Source organism: Lepus europaeus, chromosome 16 (genome assembly GCF_033115175.1).
Source record: "Lepus europaeus isolate LE1 chromosome 16, mLepTim1.pri, whole genome shotgun sequence".
NCBI lineage: Eukaryota > Metazoa > Chordata > Mammalia > Lagomorpha > Leporidae > Lepus > Lepus europaeus.
Genome location: NC_084842.1, coordinates 81049535 through 81063099, shown reverse-complemented (window position 1 = coordinate 81063099; position 13565 = coordinate 81049535). Strand labels below are relative to the sequence as shown.

The 13565-nt window shown below is 45.0% G+C and overlaps 1 protein-coding gene across 5 annotated transcripts in view; it reads left to right on the top strand.

Annotated features, from left to right (window-relative positions):
- The window catches only part of CC2D2A (coiled-coil and C2 domain containing 2A), a 150388-nt gene that overhangs the window by 85643 nt on the left and 51180 nt on the right, over window positions 1-13565 (top strand). For all 5 annotated transcript variants that reach the window (XM_062212709.1, XM_062212708.1, XM_062212705.1 and 2 more), the window contains one exon: window positions 13300-13456. In XM_062212709.1, the coding sequence (XP_062068693.1) occupies window positions 13300-13456 (157 nt within the window). The remainder of the gene's footprint in view (window positions 1-13299; window positions 13457-13565) is intronic.

Below are 13565 nucleotides of genomic sequence, written 5' to 3'. Positions count from 1 at the left end.
TCACCCAGCTCCGTCCCCTGCTCTGGGGCTGATGGCCTAGGAACACCCGAGGGGCAAAGCAAGGTCCCTGTGGGCGCTGTTCTCCAGCTCCCTGCGCATCTGCTGTAGTGACCTTCTCCTCGCCACCCACGGACACGCAGCTCAGCCTGACGCACAGTCCAGCGAAGGCCAGAGCCCGCCTCAGGTGTGGCGAGGAGGAAGCCCCGTGCTGTGCCCACCTAGAGGAGAGCAGCCAGCAGGGCACTCCTCCAAGGGCGGTGCCTTCTGCCCGGCAGCGTCTGCGGTCGAGTGGCCCCGCGTCCTCACGGCTTCCCACAGCCGCCCCACCCTTGCAGGGGTCACTTCAAGGTTCAGTAAGACTGGCATTGCACACAGGCGCGTCTCAGTCCAGTCTCACTTGACAGTAATTATCACAAAGTCCAGGAGTCCCGCGTGTCACCTGCCCCGCATCCACGAGGGGGCGCTAGAGGCCCCCCTCTGAGCCACCCCCTCTGCTTGCGCACAGTACAAACATTTCAGCATTCTGAGTTCTGCCTCCTAGTTTGAGGTGCGTGGTTAAAACCTCATCCCCTGTAGAGGAAAAGCTGGCGTGAGGACGATCAAGGCTAACAAGAAGAACAGACAGAGGGCCAGAGTGAGGCGAGGGAGAGCAGCGGGCTGTAGGGTAGCAGGTGGGAAGCAGAGAGGAGGCTCCCACCTTGGACTCCTTAGGGGCAGGAGAGCAGGCCCCAGCCCGGCCGCGCGGCCCTCTGCTGAGCAGCGAGAGCTCAGACCACGAGGGCAGTGCCTGAACGCCACTGTCATTATGGGACGCCCTAAGTTCTCTGAATTACTTTAGGAAGGAGCACGATCTTCCGTCTTCCGCCAGCACACCAATGTTTTATTTCACAAATATCCTAAATATAAGCAAAGCCGCCAGTGCTATTGCCTATTAACTACCTTGAATATTACCTTGTTCTGAATCTTACAATGGAATAATTCTTTAAAAGATATTGTGAAAAGGGCAATTTTCTGAAATATGATAAAATGAATTTCTAAACTAAAAGGGAAGTTTTCTCCTATACCGCCAAGACTATACTCATAGGCAATTAGTTCGAATCTTGTAAACTTTTTCTGAAATATGGCAAGTTAAAGGAGTCCTGGCTTAGTGCTTAAATTATCTAAAGAGATTGAATAACTGATCAAACTGTGTATTACATTGGCATAATTTTATGACCGCGTAGCCACTATAGATGTAATCAATTTAAGGGATATTGCATTTCAAGTCTCCAGTGCTGTGTTACTGAAAAATCTTCCATATAATTGCTAGTTTCGAACTAGAAAAGGTTCAAGATTACTGGCAACTTGAGGAACATAAGAAAATACTCACTTAAAATGCATGTTTAGGCCGGCACCGCGGCTCACTAGGCTAATCCTCCGCCTTGCGGCGCCGGCACACCGGGTTCTAGTCCCTGTTGGGGCACCGGATTCTATCCCGGTTGCCCCTCTTCCAGGCCAGCTCTCTGCTGTGGCCCAGGAGTGCAGTGGAAGATGGCCCAAGTTCTTGGGCCCTGCACCCCATGGGAGACCAGGAGAAGCACCTGGCTCCTGCCATCGGATCAGCGCAGTGCGCTGGCCGCAGCACGCCAACCGCGGCGGCCATTGGAGGGTGAACCAACGGCAAAGGAAGACCTTTCTCTCTGTCTCTCTCTCACACTGTCCACTCTGCCTGTCAAAAAAAAAAAAAAAAAAGGAAAAAAATGCATGTTTATGCCAATGCTATCACATTCTTAGCTTTACAGCCTAATGTATTTCAGAAAAACTTGTAAGGGTCTCAAAACCATGATGCATCTACTGTTGACCCAACAACCAATTCATGAGTGTTTGCTACTTGATTGCTAAGGGCCATCTGAGTATCTGGTACAGAGCTGGGCGTGTGGGGAAGAATTGGAAGCCATGTATAAAAAGGGGTGCACAGGGGCCGCTCTCCCCTCCATGGGGTGGGGGGGAGTTTCTAGTCCAGATAGGAAATGAGAGAGCTACAAAGAAACAGCATGCAGTGGTGTGTGGCTGTCAAGAACCACAGAGGGAAGGAGCCGACTGTGTCTTTGAGTTTTGCACATTTGTAGGGCTCGATGCTTCCTGCCAGCCCTAAGATAAGAATGTCACAGTGCACGCAGCAGATAAGGCCAAAATGGCTGGCACAAAAATCCCAGGGTGACAGGACGGGGTCAGGGGTCAGGGCTTCGCTATAGAACTGAGAAGAAGGAGTTAAGTGAGAGCATTGCAGCCCCAAGTAGTGGGAACAGCACAGCTTGAGGAGAGTCAAAAAAGTGGGGTCAAAGTTGGCTTCGGAGAAGGGTGAGAGTGGCCTCTCCAGGACGGGGGAGTTAGATCAGAGTCCTCGCAGAACGATCTGGAAAACCTTGGCTTCCAAAGTTGTTTGTTTCACAATAAATGCTTAGCCTGTCACAAATGAAATCTAACTTAGAAATGTTAAAAGCTTTGTTAATGGCCTTCCTCTCTTTCTCACTCATGTCTGTCATGTTACCCCACACTCACCTTTTGACCCCCTGAAACTGCCGTGTCCTCACTGCTGAATGGCCTGAGATTTTCTAGCATTATTACTCTTCCGTCTGAACCAATCCTGTTGAGCTTTGTATTCCTGCCATGTGAACTGAGGCGGGGAAATATCCCTTTTCACCCCAGTGGTGATGACCTGAGTCTGTCTGCCCCGGGCCTCCCCTGATTTCTCTGGCTTGTCTGTGGACTAACACTATCAGCCTGGAGAAAACACGTTTGGAGAAATGTCTTCGTCTAGCTCATTTTTTGGCTTCTGTTAGTCCTTTGTGCACATACATTTTTGCACACATCTCACTTGTCTGCAGTCTGCGTGAGTGACAGTGAGTCTGTGCCAAGTGGAGGAACTGGGTGTCTGGGAGCAGGTAGAAAGGGCAGGTGGCGGAGTGCCAGGATCGGTGGCCCTGAACAAGGGGAAGCCAGGTGTAGACATCTAAATCTGAGAGCGTGGGTAGTTTGGAGCCAGTGGAAATGAGGAAGTCTCTAGGAAACGGCGTTCATTATCATTATGTCTGACGCTATCTCATCCTGTACCCGAGAAAACCAGAGAGACAGCTAATCTTCCAAATTAAAGATGAGAAATCTGAGCTTCAGAAATGCATAACTCAGCACTTTGAAAGTCACCTGCTAGAGCAAAGTTAAACCCACGTCTGTTTGACGCTAACTTGTATGTTTGCTTTGCTGTATTCATTGAATCTAATGGTTAAGAACAAAGTCCAAAATTAGAGACAGATCCCCACGCCCTGACAGATCCCCAGCACCGTGACAGATCCCTGTATTCTGAGAGATCCCCAATGCCCTAACAGGTCCCCAGCACCAGGTCTTATCTCCCACACTCTGAGTACTGATGCATCAGGTGTCATCGTGTGTTGAGTAGTGTTGAGTAGTGTTAATAACATCTAGTGCAGCAGAAGAGCTATTGAATGATTACAGTATGCCAGGCACCATTTTAAACCTTTTTGATGTACGCACCCATTTAATCTTCACAGCAGTCCTACTGTAGCTGAATTATCCTCCCATCATACAGATGGGAAAACTGACATGTTTGGAAAAGTTAAGTCACTGCCTTGGACCATACAGAGAGCGTCAGAGCCAGGGCACGGACCCAGTACTGTTCTCTGAACCACCTCACAATGTTGCAATGACTCTGGTTTGTGCATTCAGCCCACAAGGGCTTACTGACTAAGCATTGTGGGAAGGGGAGGATCAACTAGACAGGATTCCTGACGCGACAGTTACACTGAGGTGACGTGACAGCAGGGCTTGAAGATTAGGGTCCAATAGAATGGGAGGAGAGAAAATGAAGACACAAGAGGAGGCTTGGTGGGAAAGGGAAGGAGGGACGTGGAATGGGAGGTTGAAAGGGAGGAGTGGTTTACTTTCAGGTGTGATCATTGGAGCACAATTGTCAGCTATGAGCAGAGCAGCCAGGGCGTGAAAGATGATGACTTTGGAAATAAGGGAAGTTAGGAGGGTAGGAGGGTTCAGAATACACAGCATTCTGGGAAGGGGGTCCAGACGTGCTGAAGGGATCGCCTTGGAAAGATCTCTTGATGGGAAGAAGTGAATGCGGGCAGGCCTAGGGAGGGAGTTCTCAACTTTCTGAGTGGAGAAAGGGAGTCTGTGGGCACAAGAATAGGAAACTTCCAGCTCAGTGCCGAGTGGAGGCGTGGACACTCACCAGGAGACAGCCTCACTGTAGAAGTGACATCCGGAGCAGCCAGGATGACAACTGTCACTGTGCTGGCTCCAGTACCGCCAAGTGCAAGAGGTGAAACTGTCTTTCCAATCCAGAAAACATGGCTTAAAACCATGCAATAGGGGTGGGTGTCCTGGAACAGCAGTTTAAGCCACCACAGGGCTTAACCACACATTGATTCTCAACATGTCAATTTCATTTCCACAGATTGCCTTCTAGGTGCTCTATTAGTTGTCGTGGATCAGGAAGAACATATGGTATTTGTCCCTTTGGGACTGGCTTATTTCACTAAGTATGATGCTTTCCAGATTCATCCATTTTGTTGCAAATGACCAGATTTCATGTATGTTTGTTTTTTACCGCTGCATAGAATTCTATGGGGTACATATCCAATAATTTTTTTATCCTGTCTTCAGGTGATCTGAACATTTGGGTTGATTGCATGTCTTAGCTATTGCAAATGGAGCTGCAATAAATATGGGGGCACAGATAACTCTTTCATAAGCTTTCATTTCCCTTGGATAAATTCCCAGGAGTAGGATGGCTGGGTCGTATGGTAGGACTGCATTCAGATTTCTGAGGTATCTCCATACTGTCTTCCATAGAGGTTTTACCAGTTTAAATTCTCACCAACAGTGGATTAGGGTACCTTTTCCCTCACATCCTTGCCAGTATTTGTTGTTTATTGATCTCTGTATGAGAGCCATTCTAACTGGGACGAGGTGAAACCTCATTGTGGTTTTGATTTGCATTTTCCTGATAGCTTGCAATCCCAAACATTTTTTCTTGTGTCTGTTGGCCATTTGGATTTCTTTTTTTGAAAAATGCCAGTTTAACTGGCCCTTTTATTAACTGGGTAGTTTGTTTTGTTGTTTGTTGATTTTCTTAATCTGCTTATATATTCTGGCTGTTAATCCTTTATCAGTTGTATAGTTTGCAAATATTTTCTCCCATTCTGTCCATTGCCTCTTCACCTTGCTGATTGTTTCTGTTGTAGTACAGAAGCTTCTCAATTGGATATAATCCCACTTGTTCATTTTGGCTTTGATTGCCTGTGCCTCTGGGGTCATTTCCAAGAACTCTTTGCCTAAATCAATGTTTTGCAGGGTTTCCCCAATGTTCTCTATGGTATTGGGTCATACATTTAGGTCTTAATCCATTTAGAGTGGATTTTTGTATAAGGTGTAAGGTAGGGGTCTTGTTTCATACTTCTGCATGTGGAGATCCAGTATTCCCAGCAGTATTTGTTGAACAGACTTTCCTTATTCAGGGATTGATTTTAGCTAATTTTGCAAAGATAAGTTGGTTGTAGATGCTTGGGTTGATTTCTGGCATTTCTATTATCTTCCATTGGTCTATCCATCTGTTTTTGTACCAGTAGAAGGCTGTTTTGATTATAACTGCCATATAGTATGTCTTGAAATCTGGTGTTGTGATGTCTCTTGCTTTGTTTTTGTTGCATAAGATTGCTTTGGCTATCCAGGGTCTCCTGTGTTTCCATACAAATTTCAGCACTTTTTCTTTTTATTTAGAAAACTTTTATTTAATAAATATAAATTTCATAGGTATAGCTTTTGGAATATAGCAGTTCTTTCCCCCAATACCCACCCTCCCACCCCCACTCCCATCCCACCTCCTACTGCCTCTCCCATCCCATTCTTCATTAAGATTCATTTTTAATTATCTCTATATACAGAAGATCAACTTAGTATATACTAAGAAAGATTTCAACAGTTTGCACCCCCACAGACACACAAAGTATAAAGTACTGTTTGAAGAGTAGTTTTACCATTAATTCTCATAGTACAACACATTAAGGACAGAGATCCTACATGGGGAGTAAGTGCCCAGTGACTCCTGTTGTTGATTTAAAAATTGACACTCATTTTTTTTTTTTTTTTTTGGACAGGCAGTTATACAGTGAGAGAGACAGAGAGAAAGGTCTTCCTTTTTCCGTTGGTTCACCCCGGAATGGCCGCTGTGGCCTGCGCGCTTCAGCCAGCGCACTGCACTGATCCGAAGCCAGGAGCCAGGTGCTTCTCCTGGTCTCCCATGCAGGTGCAGGGCCCAAGCACTTGGGCCATCCTCCACTGCACTCCTGGGCCACAGCAGAGAGCTGGATTGGAAGAGGAGCAACCGGGACAGAATCCGGTGCTCTCACCGGGACTAGAACCCGGGGTGCCAGCGCTGAAGATGGAGGATTAGCCTATTGAACCGTGGCGCCAGCCAGACACTCTTATTTATGACTTCAGTAATCACCCGAGGTTCTTGTCATGATCTGCCAAAGCTGTGGAAGCCTCTTGAGTTCACAAACCCCAGCCTTATTTAGACAAGGCCATAATCAAAGTGGAATTTCTCTCCTTTTTCAGAGAAAGGTACCTCCTCCTTTGATGACCCATTCCAGCATCATTTTTCTAGGTCTGAGAAGAATATTCTTGGGATTTTGACTGCTATTGCATTGAATCTGTAAATTACTTTCGGTAGTATGGTCATTTTGATGATATTGACTCATCTAATCCATGAACATGGGAGATTTTTCCATTTTTCTGTAGCTTCTACTTCTTAAGTGTTTTGCAATTCTCTTTGTAGATATCTTTGACATCCTTGGTTAAATTTATTCCAAGGTATTTGATTTTTTTTTGTCACTATTGTGAATGGGATTGATTAGAAGTTCTTTCTAGCCAGGGCCTTGTTTGTATATACAAAGGCTGTTGATTTTTGTGTGTTCATTTTATATCCTGCTATCTTACCAAACTCTTCTATGAGTTCCAATAGTCTCTTAGTAGTGTCTTCAGGATCCCCTAGGTATAGAATCAAGTTATCTGAAGGTAGAGATAATTTGATTTCCTCCTTCCTAATTTGTATCCCTTTCCATTTCTTTTTCTTGCCTAATGGCTCTGGCTAAAGCTTCCAGTATCATACTGAATAGCAGTGGTGACAGTGTACATCCTTGTCTGGTTCCAGATCACTGGGAATGCTTCCAACTTTTCCCCATTCAATAGGGCACTGGCCATGGGTTTGTCATAAATTTCCTTGATTATGTTGAGGAATATTGCTTCTGTACCCAATTTTCTTAGAGTTTTCATCATGAACAGGTGTTGTATTAATGCTTTTCCTGCATCCATTGAGATAATCACGTGGTTTTTGTTCAGAAGTTTGTTAATGTGGTGTATCACATTGATTGATTTGAGAATGTTGAACCATCCCTGCATACCAGGGATAAATCCCACTTGGTCTGGGTGAATGATCTTTCTGATGTGTTGTTGGATTCGATTGGCTAGTATTTTTTTGAGGATTTTTGTGCCTATGTTCATCAGGGAAATTGGTCTGTAGTTCTCTTTCTCTGTTGTATCTTTTTCAGGTTTAGAATTTAAGGTGATGCTGACTTCCTAGAATCTGGGAGGATTCCATCCCTTTCAATTGTTTTGAATAGCTTGAGAATAATTGGAGTTCTTTAAATATCTGGTAGAATTCAGCAGTGAAGCTATCTAGTCCTGGGCTTTTCTTTGTTGGGAGAATCTTTATTACTGATTCGATTTCCATGTTGGTTATGGGTTTGTTTAAGTTTTCTATGTCTTCATGGCCCAATTTGGTTAGGATATATGTGTCCCAGGAATCTATCCATTTCTACTAAGTTTCCCAATTTGTTGGCATACAATACTTTGTAGTAATTTCTAATGATTCTTTTTAATTTCTGTGGTGTCTGTTACATATGTCCAAAATGACACCCATCCTCTATCACCTTGTTACAGGGCACCCGTTGCAGGGTGATCAAGGAGAAAAATGAGCCCCTTCTTTTTTTCTCCCTAGTTTTGCAGGTATACTGCCCCCAACAGGGCTCCAAGTTGGATTCCCACCAGGCTCTTCCCACAGCTTTATCACCTGTAGCTTGGGCTGCTGCAGACTGGTCTCACTTCACTCCATTGCTAATGCTGAGCTTCTCAGCTGCTGGGGTCCTGAGTTGTGCATGTCCATATCCTCCACATAGGTCCACTAATTTGTAGGAAGTTTCCTCTGCTGTCTTTTCCCTATTTTTCCTTGAGACTGCACTCTCCACTTTTTAAAAGCTATCTTCTCCGAGACTAGAGCAGTAAGCTCCCTCTCTATTCCACCATCTATTTAATGTTGTTCTTCTTTACCTCCTTGCCTTTGGGAATCTAGAAATGTAGATGAAGTATAGTTTATTCTTTAATATTTTTACTGGCCTGCTGATTTAATTAAAATAAGGAATGTACCATGAAATTTCTATAAATGCTCTGTGATTTATTCATTAAAAATAAGCAAGGCATCCTGAAAAGATAGATTTTATGCTTAAATTTAATTTAAATAAAATTATTATGCCATCAACTTTACTAAAATCAATTCAATGGGATGTCATATTTGGGAACCATAATCATCTTTATGAAAGAGCTTCGTGCCCTGCAAAGCATATGCTTATTGACAACTGTATGCCTAACAGAAGAACATTTATTGAACTCGTAATGAAGGTAAGAGGCTTTTTATCCATCTCAGCTAAGCTTAACCTTTGTCTTCCCCTTGAGCCTTAGGTAATGTCTTTATTTTACAATGAGAGCAAAGCTTTGGTGTCCTGCCAAAGGTCACACAGCTAGTAAGTGGCAAAGCCAGGATTTAGATCTGGAGCTGCTGGCCCACAAGGCTGCCCTTTCCTGGCCACCATGCTGCCCCCTGCAGGTGTGGAAGGAGGTGAGGAGTAAAATAAAAAGTGAGAAATTGTGAGCCATAGCACACCCACATCCAAGAGTTGAACAGAGAAGAGAACAAGTCCATTTCACAGAGTTTTCATCCAGTGGTTTCTATTAATAGTTGGCATGTGCCCTCCTACCTATGTTGATTCACAGAAATCCTAGGCATTCAAGGGGAAATCAAATAAAATTCTGACCCTCAGGAATCTCATTGTCTAGGGAGAGAAACTGACATGGAGTAGACAAGTGCTTCTACAGGGAAGTACAGGATGTGGTGGCACCGTAAGTTGGTGTTGGTGGGTGCCCCGGTAAGTTCAGGCTGCACCATAGACTGCATAGCTTTACAGATCATTGAAACCTATTTCTCACCATTCAGGAGGCTGGAAGTCTGAGGTCCGGTTGCCAGCATGGCCGGGTGAGGGTGAGGACATCTTCTGGTTTCTGGTTGCTGTCTGTTCAGTTGTGTCCTTACATGGTGGTGAGACAGCCAGAGAGCTCCACCCTCATAACCTAATTAATTCCCAAAGGCCCCTTGTCCTGCTACAGTCACATTTTGGGTTAGGATTTCAACATATGAATTTTGAGGGGGACAGATATTCAGTCCATTGCAGTTGGTATTTGGCAACTAAGAAAATATGCCTTGTTCAGTACTCAGTATGAGATGGGCGGCCGGCGCTGTGGCTTAACAGGCTAATCCTCCACCTTGCGGCGCTGGCACACCGGGTTCTAGTCCCGGTTGGGGTGCCGGATTCTATCCCGGTTGCCCCTCTTCCAGGCCAACTCTCTGCTATGGCCCAGGTCCTTGGGCCCTGCACCCCATGGGAGACCAGGAGAAGCACCTGGCTCCTGGCTTCGGATCAGCGAGATGCGCCGGCCGCAGCGGCCATTGGAAGGTGAACCAGTGGCAAAAAGGAAGACCTTTCTCTCTGTCTCTCTCTCTCACTATCCACTCTGCCTGTCAAAAAAAAGAGAGAGAGAGATGGGCACGTGAGTACGTTAATGTACCTGAACGGAAGTGAACAAAGCACCTTGACAACATCCTTAGGAATACTGAGCAACACAAAGTCTCACACAGGATGAGGTCAGTTGTTTGGTTTTGTTTTACCACCATTGCATGCAAATAAGGTGATGCATTGACCTTTTATTATAGCCATTGCATTTACTGAGTTTCCATTTCTTCTGGTTCTTTCATTCAGGTTTTAAATTCTCTTTTGATCACTCACTATTTCTTACCAATTTATCTTACCAATTTATCTTATGGATCTTGGTTATGACTTTAAAGAACTCTTATCACCTTTCTGATTTTATCTGGCCTATGAAAAAGCTATTGAAAAAAATGAGTTTTGAAGTGAAATAATTGTTAGTTGTAATCCTAGATTTTTTACTTAACTGCCTGATGATCATGAGCAATTTCTCCCCGTGTTGAGCCTCAAATCCATCACCTAGAACTGCTGGGACAGTTATAATTGTCACCATACATCATCCCTTCACGGGACCATGGGAGAGATTAAACAAGATAGTGCACCCACAGCTCCAAGTGAGCTTCATAGGAAAGGAGTCAGTGAAGCAAAATTTTGGAAAATGTTAAACATGTAAGAAAAACCAAAGGAAATACTCTCAGGCTGGAGCTTCGTGCCGTTGGGTCTGTAATTTAACAGAACAAATCAAATTCTTCTGTTCAGTTACTTATAACCGACTCCATATTCTTCAAACTGTGTGTGTTTATAGACCTATTGGCTCTTTTTTTTTTTTGTTTTTTTTTTGACAGGCAGAGTGGATAGTAAGTGAGAGACAGAGAGAAAGGTCTTCCTTTTTGCCATTGGTTCACCCTCCAATGGTTGCTGCAGCCGGCGCACCGCGCTGATCCGAAGCCAGGAGCCAGGTGCTTCTCCTGGTCTCCCATGTGGGTGCAGGGCCCAAGCACTTGGGCCATCGTCCACTGCCTTCCCGGGCCACAGCAGAGAGCTGGACTGGAAGAGGGGCAACCGGGACAGAATCCGGCGCCCCAACCAGGACTAGAACCCGGTGTGCCGGCGCCACAAGGCGGAGGATTAGCCTGTTAAGCCACGGCGCCGGCCCTATTGGCTCTTAAGAGTGTTGGAGCAAGCAATAAATGGCACTTTTCATCCCCATCTGAGTTCTGAACCAATAAGAATATAGAGAAAACGTGAAAACTGGAGGAGTCACTCACAAATAATAGAGGCTGGAGGGAATAGCTGTGCGTTGCAGTGGTGTCATACGTTGTGAACTGAGTCAAATAAAACGTTACAGAACGTTCTGAGGCTGTTAGGAGATTTGAAACTTACCAGTAGCTGATGCTATTAAGTAATTACTGTGGCAAGAGTAATTGAAATCATGCTATCCTGTCTTTTAGAGATATACGCTGAAATATTAATATTGCAGGACAATGAGGGCGATCTCAGTTCTTGTCTCACATTGAAGGAGAATTTCCATATGGACAGGGACAGTGAGCAAAGCAAGGTATATTGAAAGTGAGACACTTCCTGCCACAGCAGTCAGGAGGTGGACTCCAAGGGAGAAGTTGCCTAGGGAATCTACAAGTACTCTCTTAACTCAAAGTGACTCTCTCCAATTGGCTCCTTTCTGAAAAGTGAGTGCAGATTTAACCAATCAGGAGGGAAGAGTAACAACCAATCAGGAGGCAGGCATTAGTAACTATGTATAGCCTGCTTTCACTCGTCCCTCCAGCCATCCTGAGCAAGCCCCAAATATGTGTGGGAGTTCTGGAGTTGGTGGCACAGGAGCAGTGGCAGGAGGAGTCTGTGGCTTCAGTCGCTCAGGTCTGCGTCTCACTGGGAGATGTGGCGGATTCTGTTGGATCCTTGAGGAGCAGCACAGCTCTCATGTTACAGCTCTTTGTGCTGTGACTGTGTTATAGCTCTCTCCTCTCCGCGGGTCCACTGAGTGCCCGTGTCTCTGGGTCCTAGCCTCTCCCCTCTGCTGGCTCCATCAATGAGGGCTTTCTTCTTTTGGGTTGCTGCCTCTCTCCGCTGGCTTGATTGAGGTTGAGCTTCAGCAGTCAGGAGTACCTGCCCAAAGGACTGGCTACCCCTAAGTGCTTGGCTGAGACTTTGATGGATTTCTAAAAAGAACATTCTCCATGATTGGTCCATGTGTGTGCTAATGAGGCTTACTACATGAACCAATCAGGGAACTGACATGGAATTGTCTGTGTTGCATAGAATTTGCAGAGTTCTCAATCAGGTCTGTTCAGCAGATTCAACACTATCTGAAGATTAGGTTATACGTGCTTCCTCAGTCTCCTGTCTCCCCCTCCCTTAGGGCTCCTGGAGAGTTAACATTATGGGTTTTTTCTTTCCTGTGTTTTTCTTTCCTTTCTGTGAGCCCCTAGAGTCCCTATCATTAACAGCTGATATTATGTCTAGATTCAAGACATTAGAGGGGAAGGAAAGTATTGAGAATAGAGGTGAATGGGATTGGCCATGGATTCATGATAGTTTAGGTGGTGAGTCCATGCATATCATAATTCCTGAATTATGTATGTTTGAAGTTTTCTTCAAATACTTTAATATAAATACTTTAATGTAAATCAAAAATTACCTCTTTTTTTTAGTAGAGTTGAATTACTGGTAACGTTTATTGGTAGATCTTTTTACTAGTAAAGATTGTACATTCTCCTTAATCCTTGGTTGCCCTGGCAGTGGGCCCTTCACTGCATGGTGATGGCATTAGGATGAGACATCAGGGGTCCTGGTCTCAGCTGCAGGTGTTCTAACTGGCCCCATCTTGGAAGAAGTCCTGAGAAGGAACCAACTGGGCAAGGTGTCAACAGCTAACAAATAAAGTGAAGTCTTCAAGGGAAGAAATTGAGAGAATTATTACATAGCAGGTCCAAACATGACACTCAGGAGTGCTTCTGGGTAGGGGGTTCTACTGATGTTGAAGTTGGTGCAGATGATATACTGTCTAATGGGATGTCCATGCTGTCTCACCCATTCCACTTGACAGCACAGCTGTCTGGACACAACCTCAACTAGGAAAAGAAGAAAGCCCATTCTCTTAGTAACTTGCATGTTGATCTGGAACAAAAACAACCATACTAGCCTCCTACTTTAATGAACTACCCTACCCTAAAAGTTTAGGCCAGGTGAGAAGACAAGGTGTCAATAACTTGACCACAAACAGAATGTAAGCTGGTCTCCATGGTGACCATAGTAGCACAACTCACTTTTTCACTCTGAGATGGCTCTCTGAGCTGGGCAGTGGCCTCCACACACTGACAGTGGGGACTGACTACCTGAAAGTGAGCACATTCTGTGGAGTTTCTTATTGGCTGTTTCTCTTCCTGGTTTTCAGGTCTATGAAACCATTGGACACAGTAGTGCCTCCTTGCTGGCGGAAGTGTTTCTGCCCATTCCTGAAACTACTGTGGTTACTGGAAGGGCTCCTATTGAAGAAGTGGAGTTCAGCAGTAACCAGCATGTGACACTGGACCACGAGGGAGTTGGAAGTGGTATGAAAAGACTTACTCTCAGTGATTCACAGTACACTATCAGATTTGAATATACATTTTTATTTTGCTTCTTAAATTAGCAGCTTATTATAAAATTACCATCAGAAAC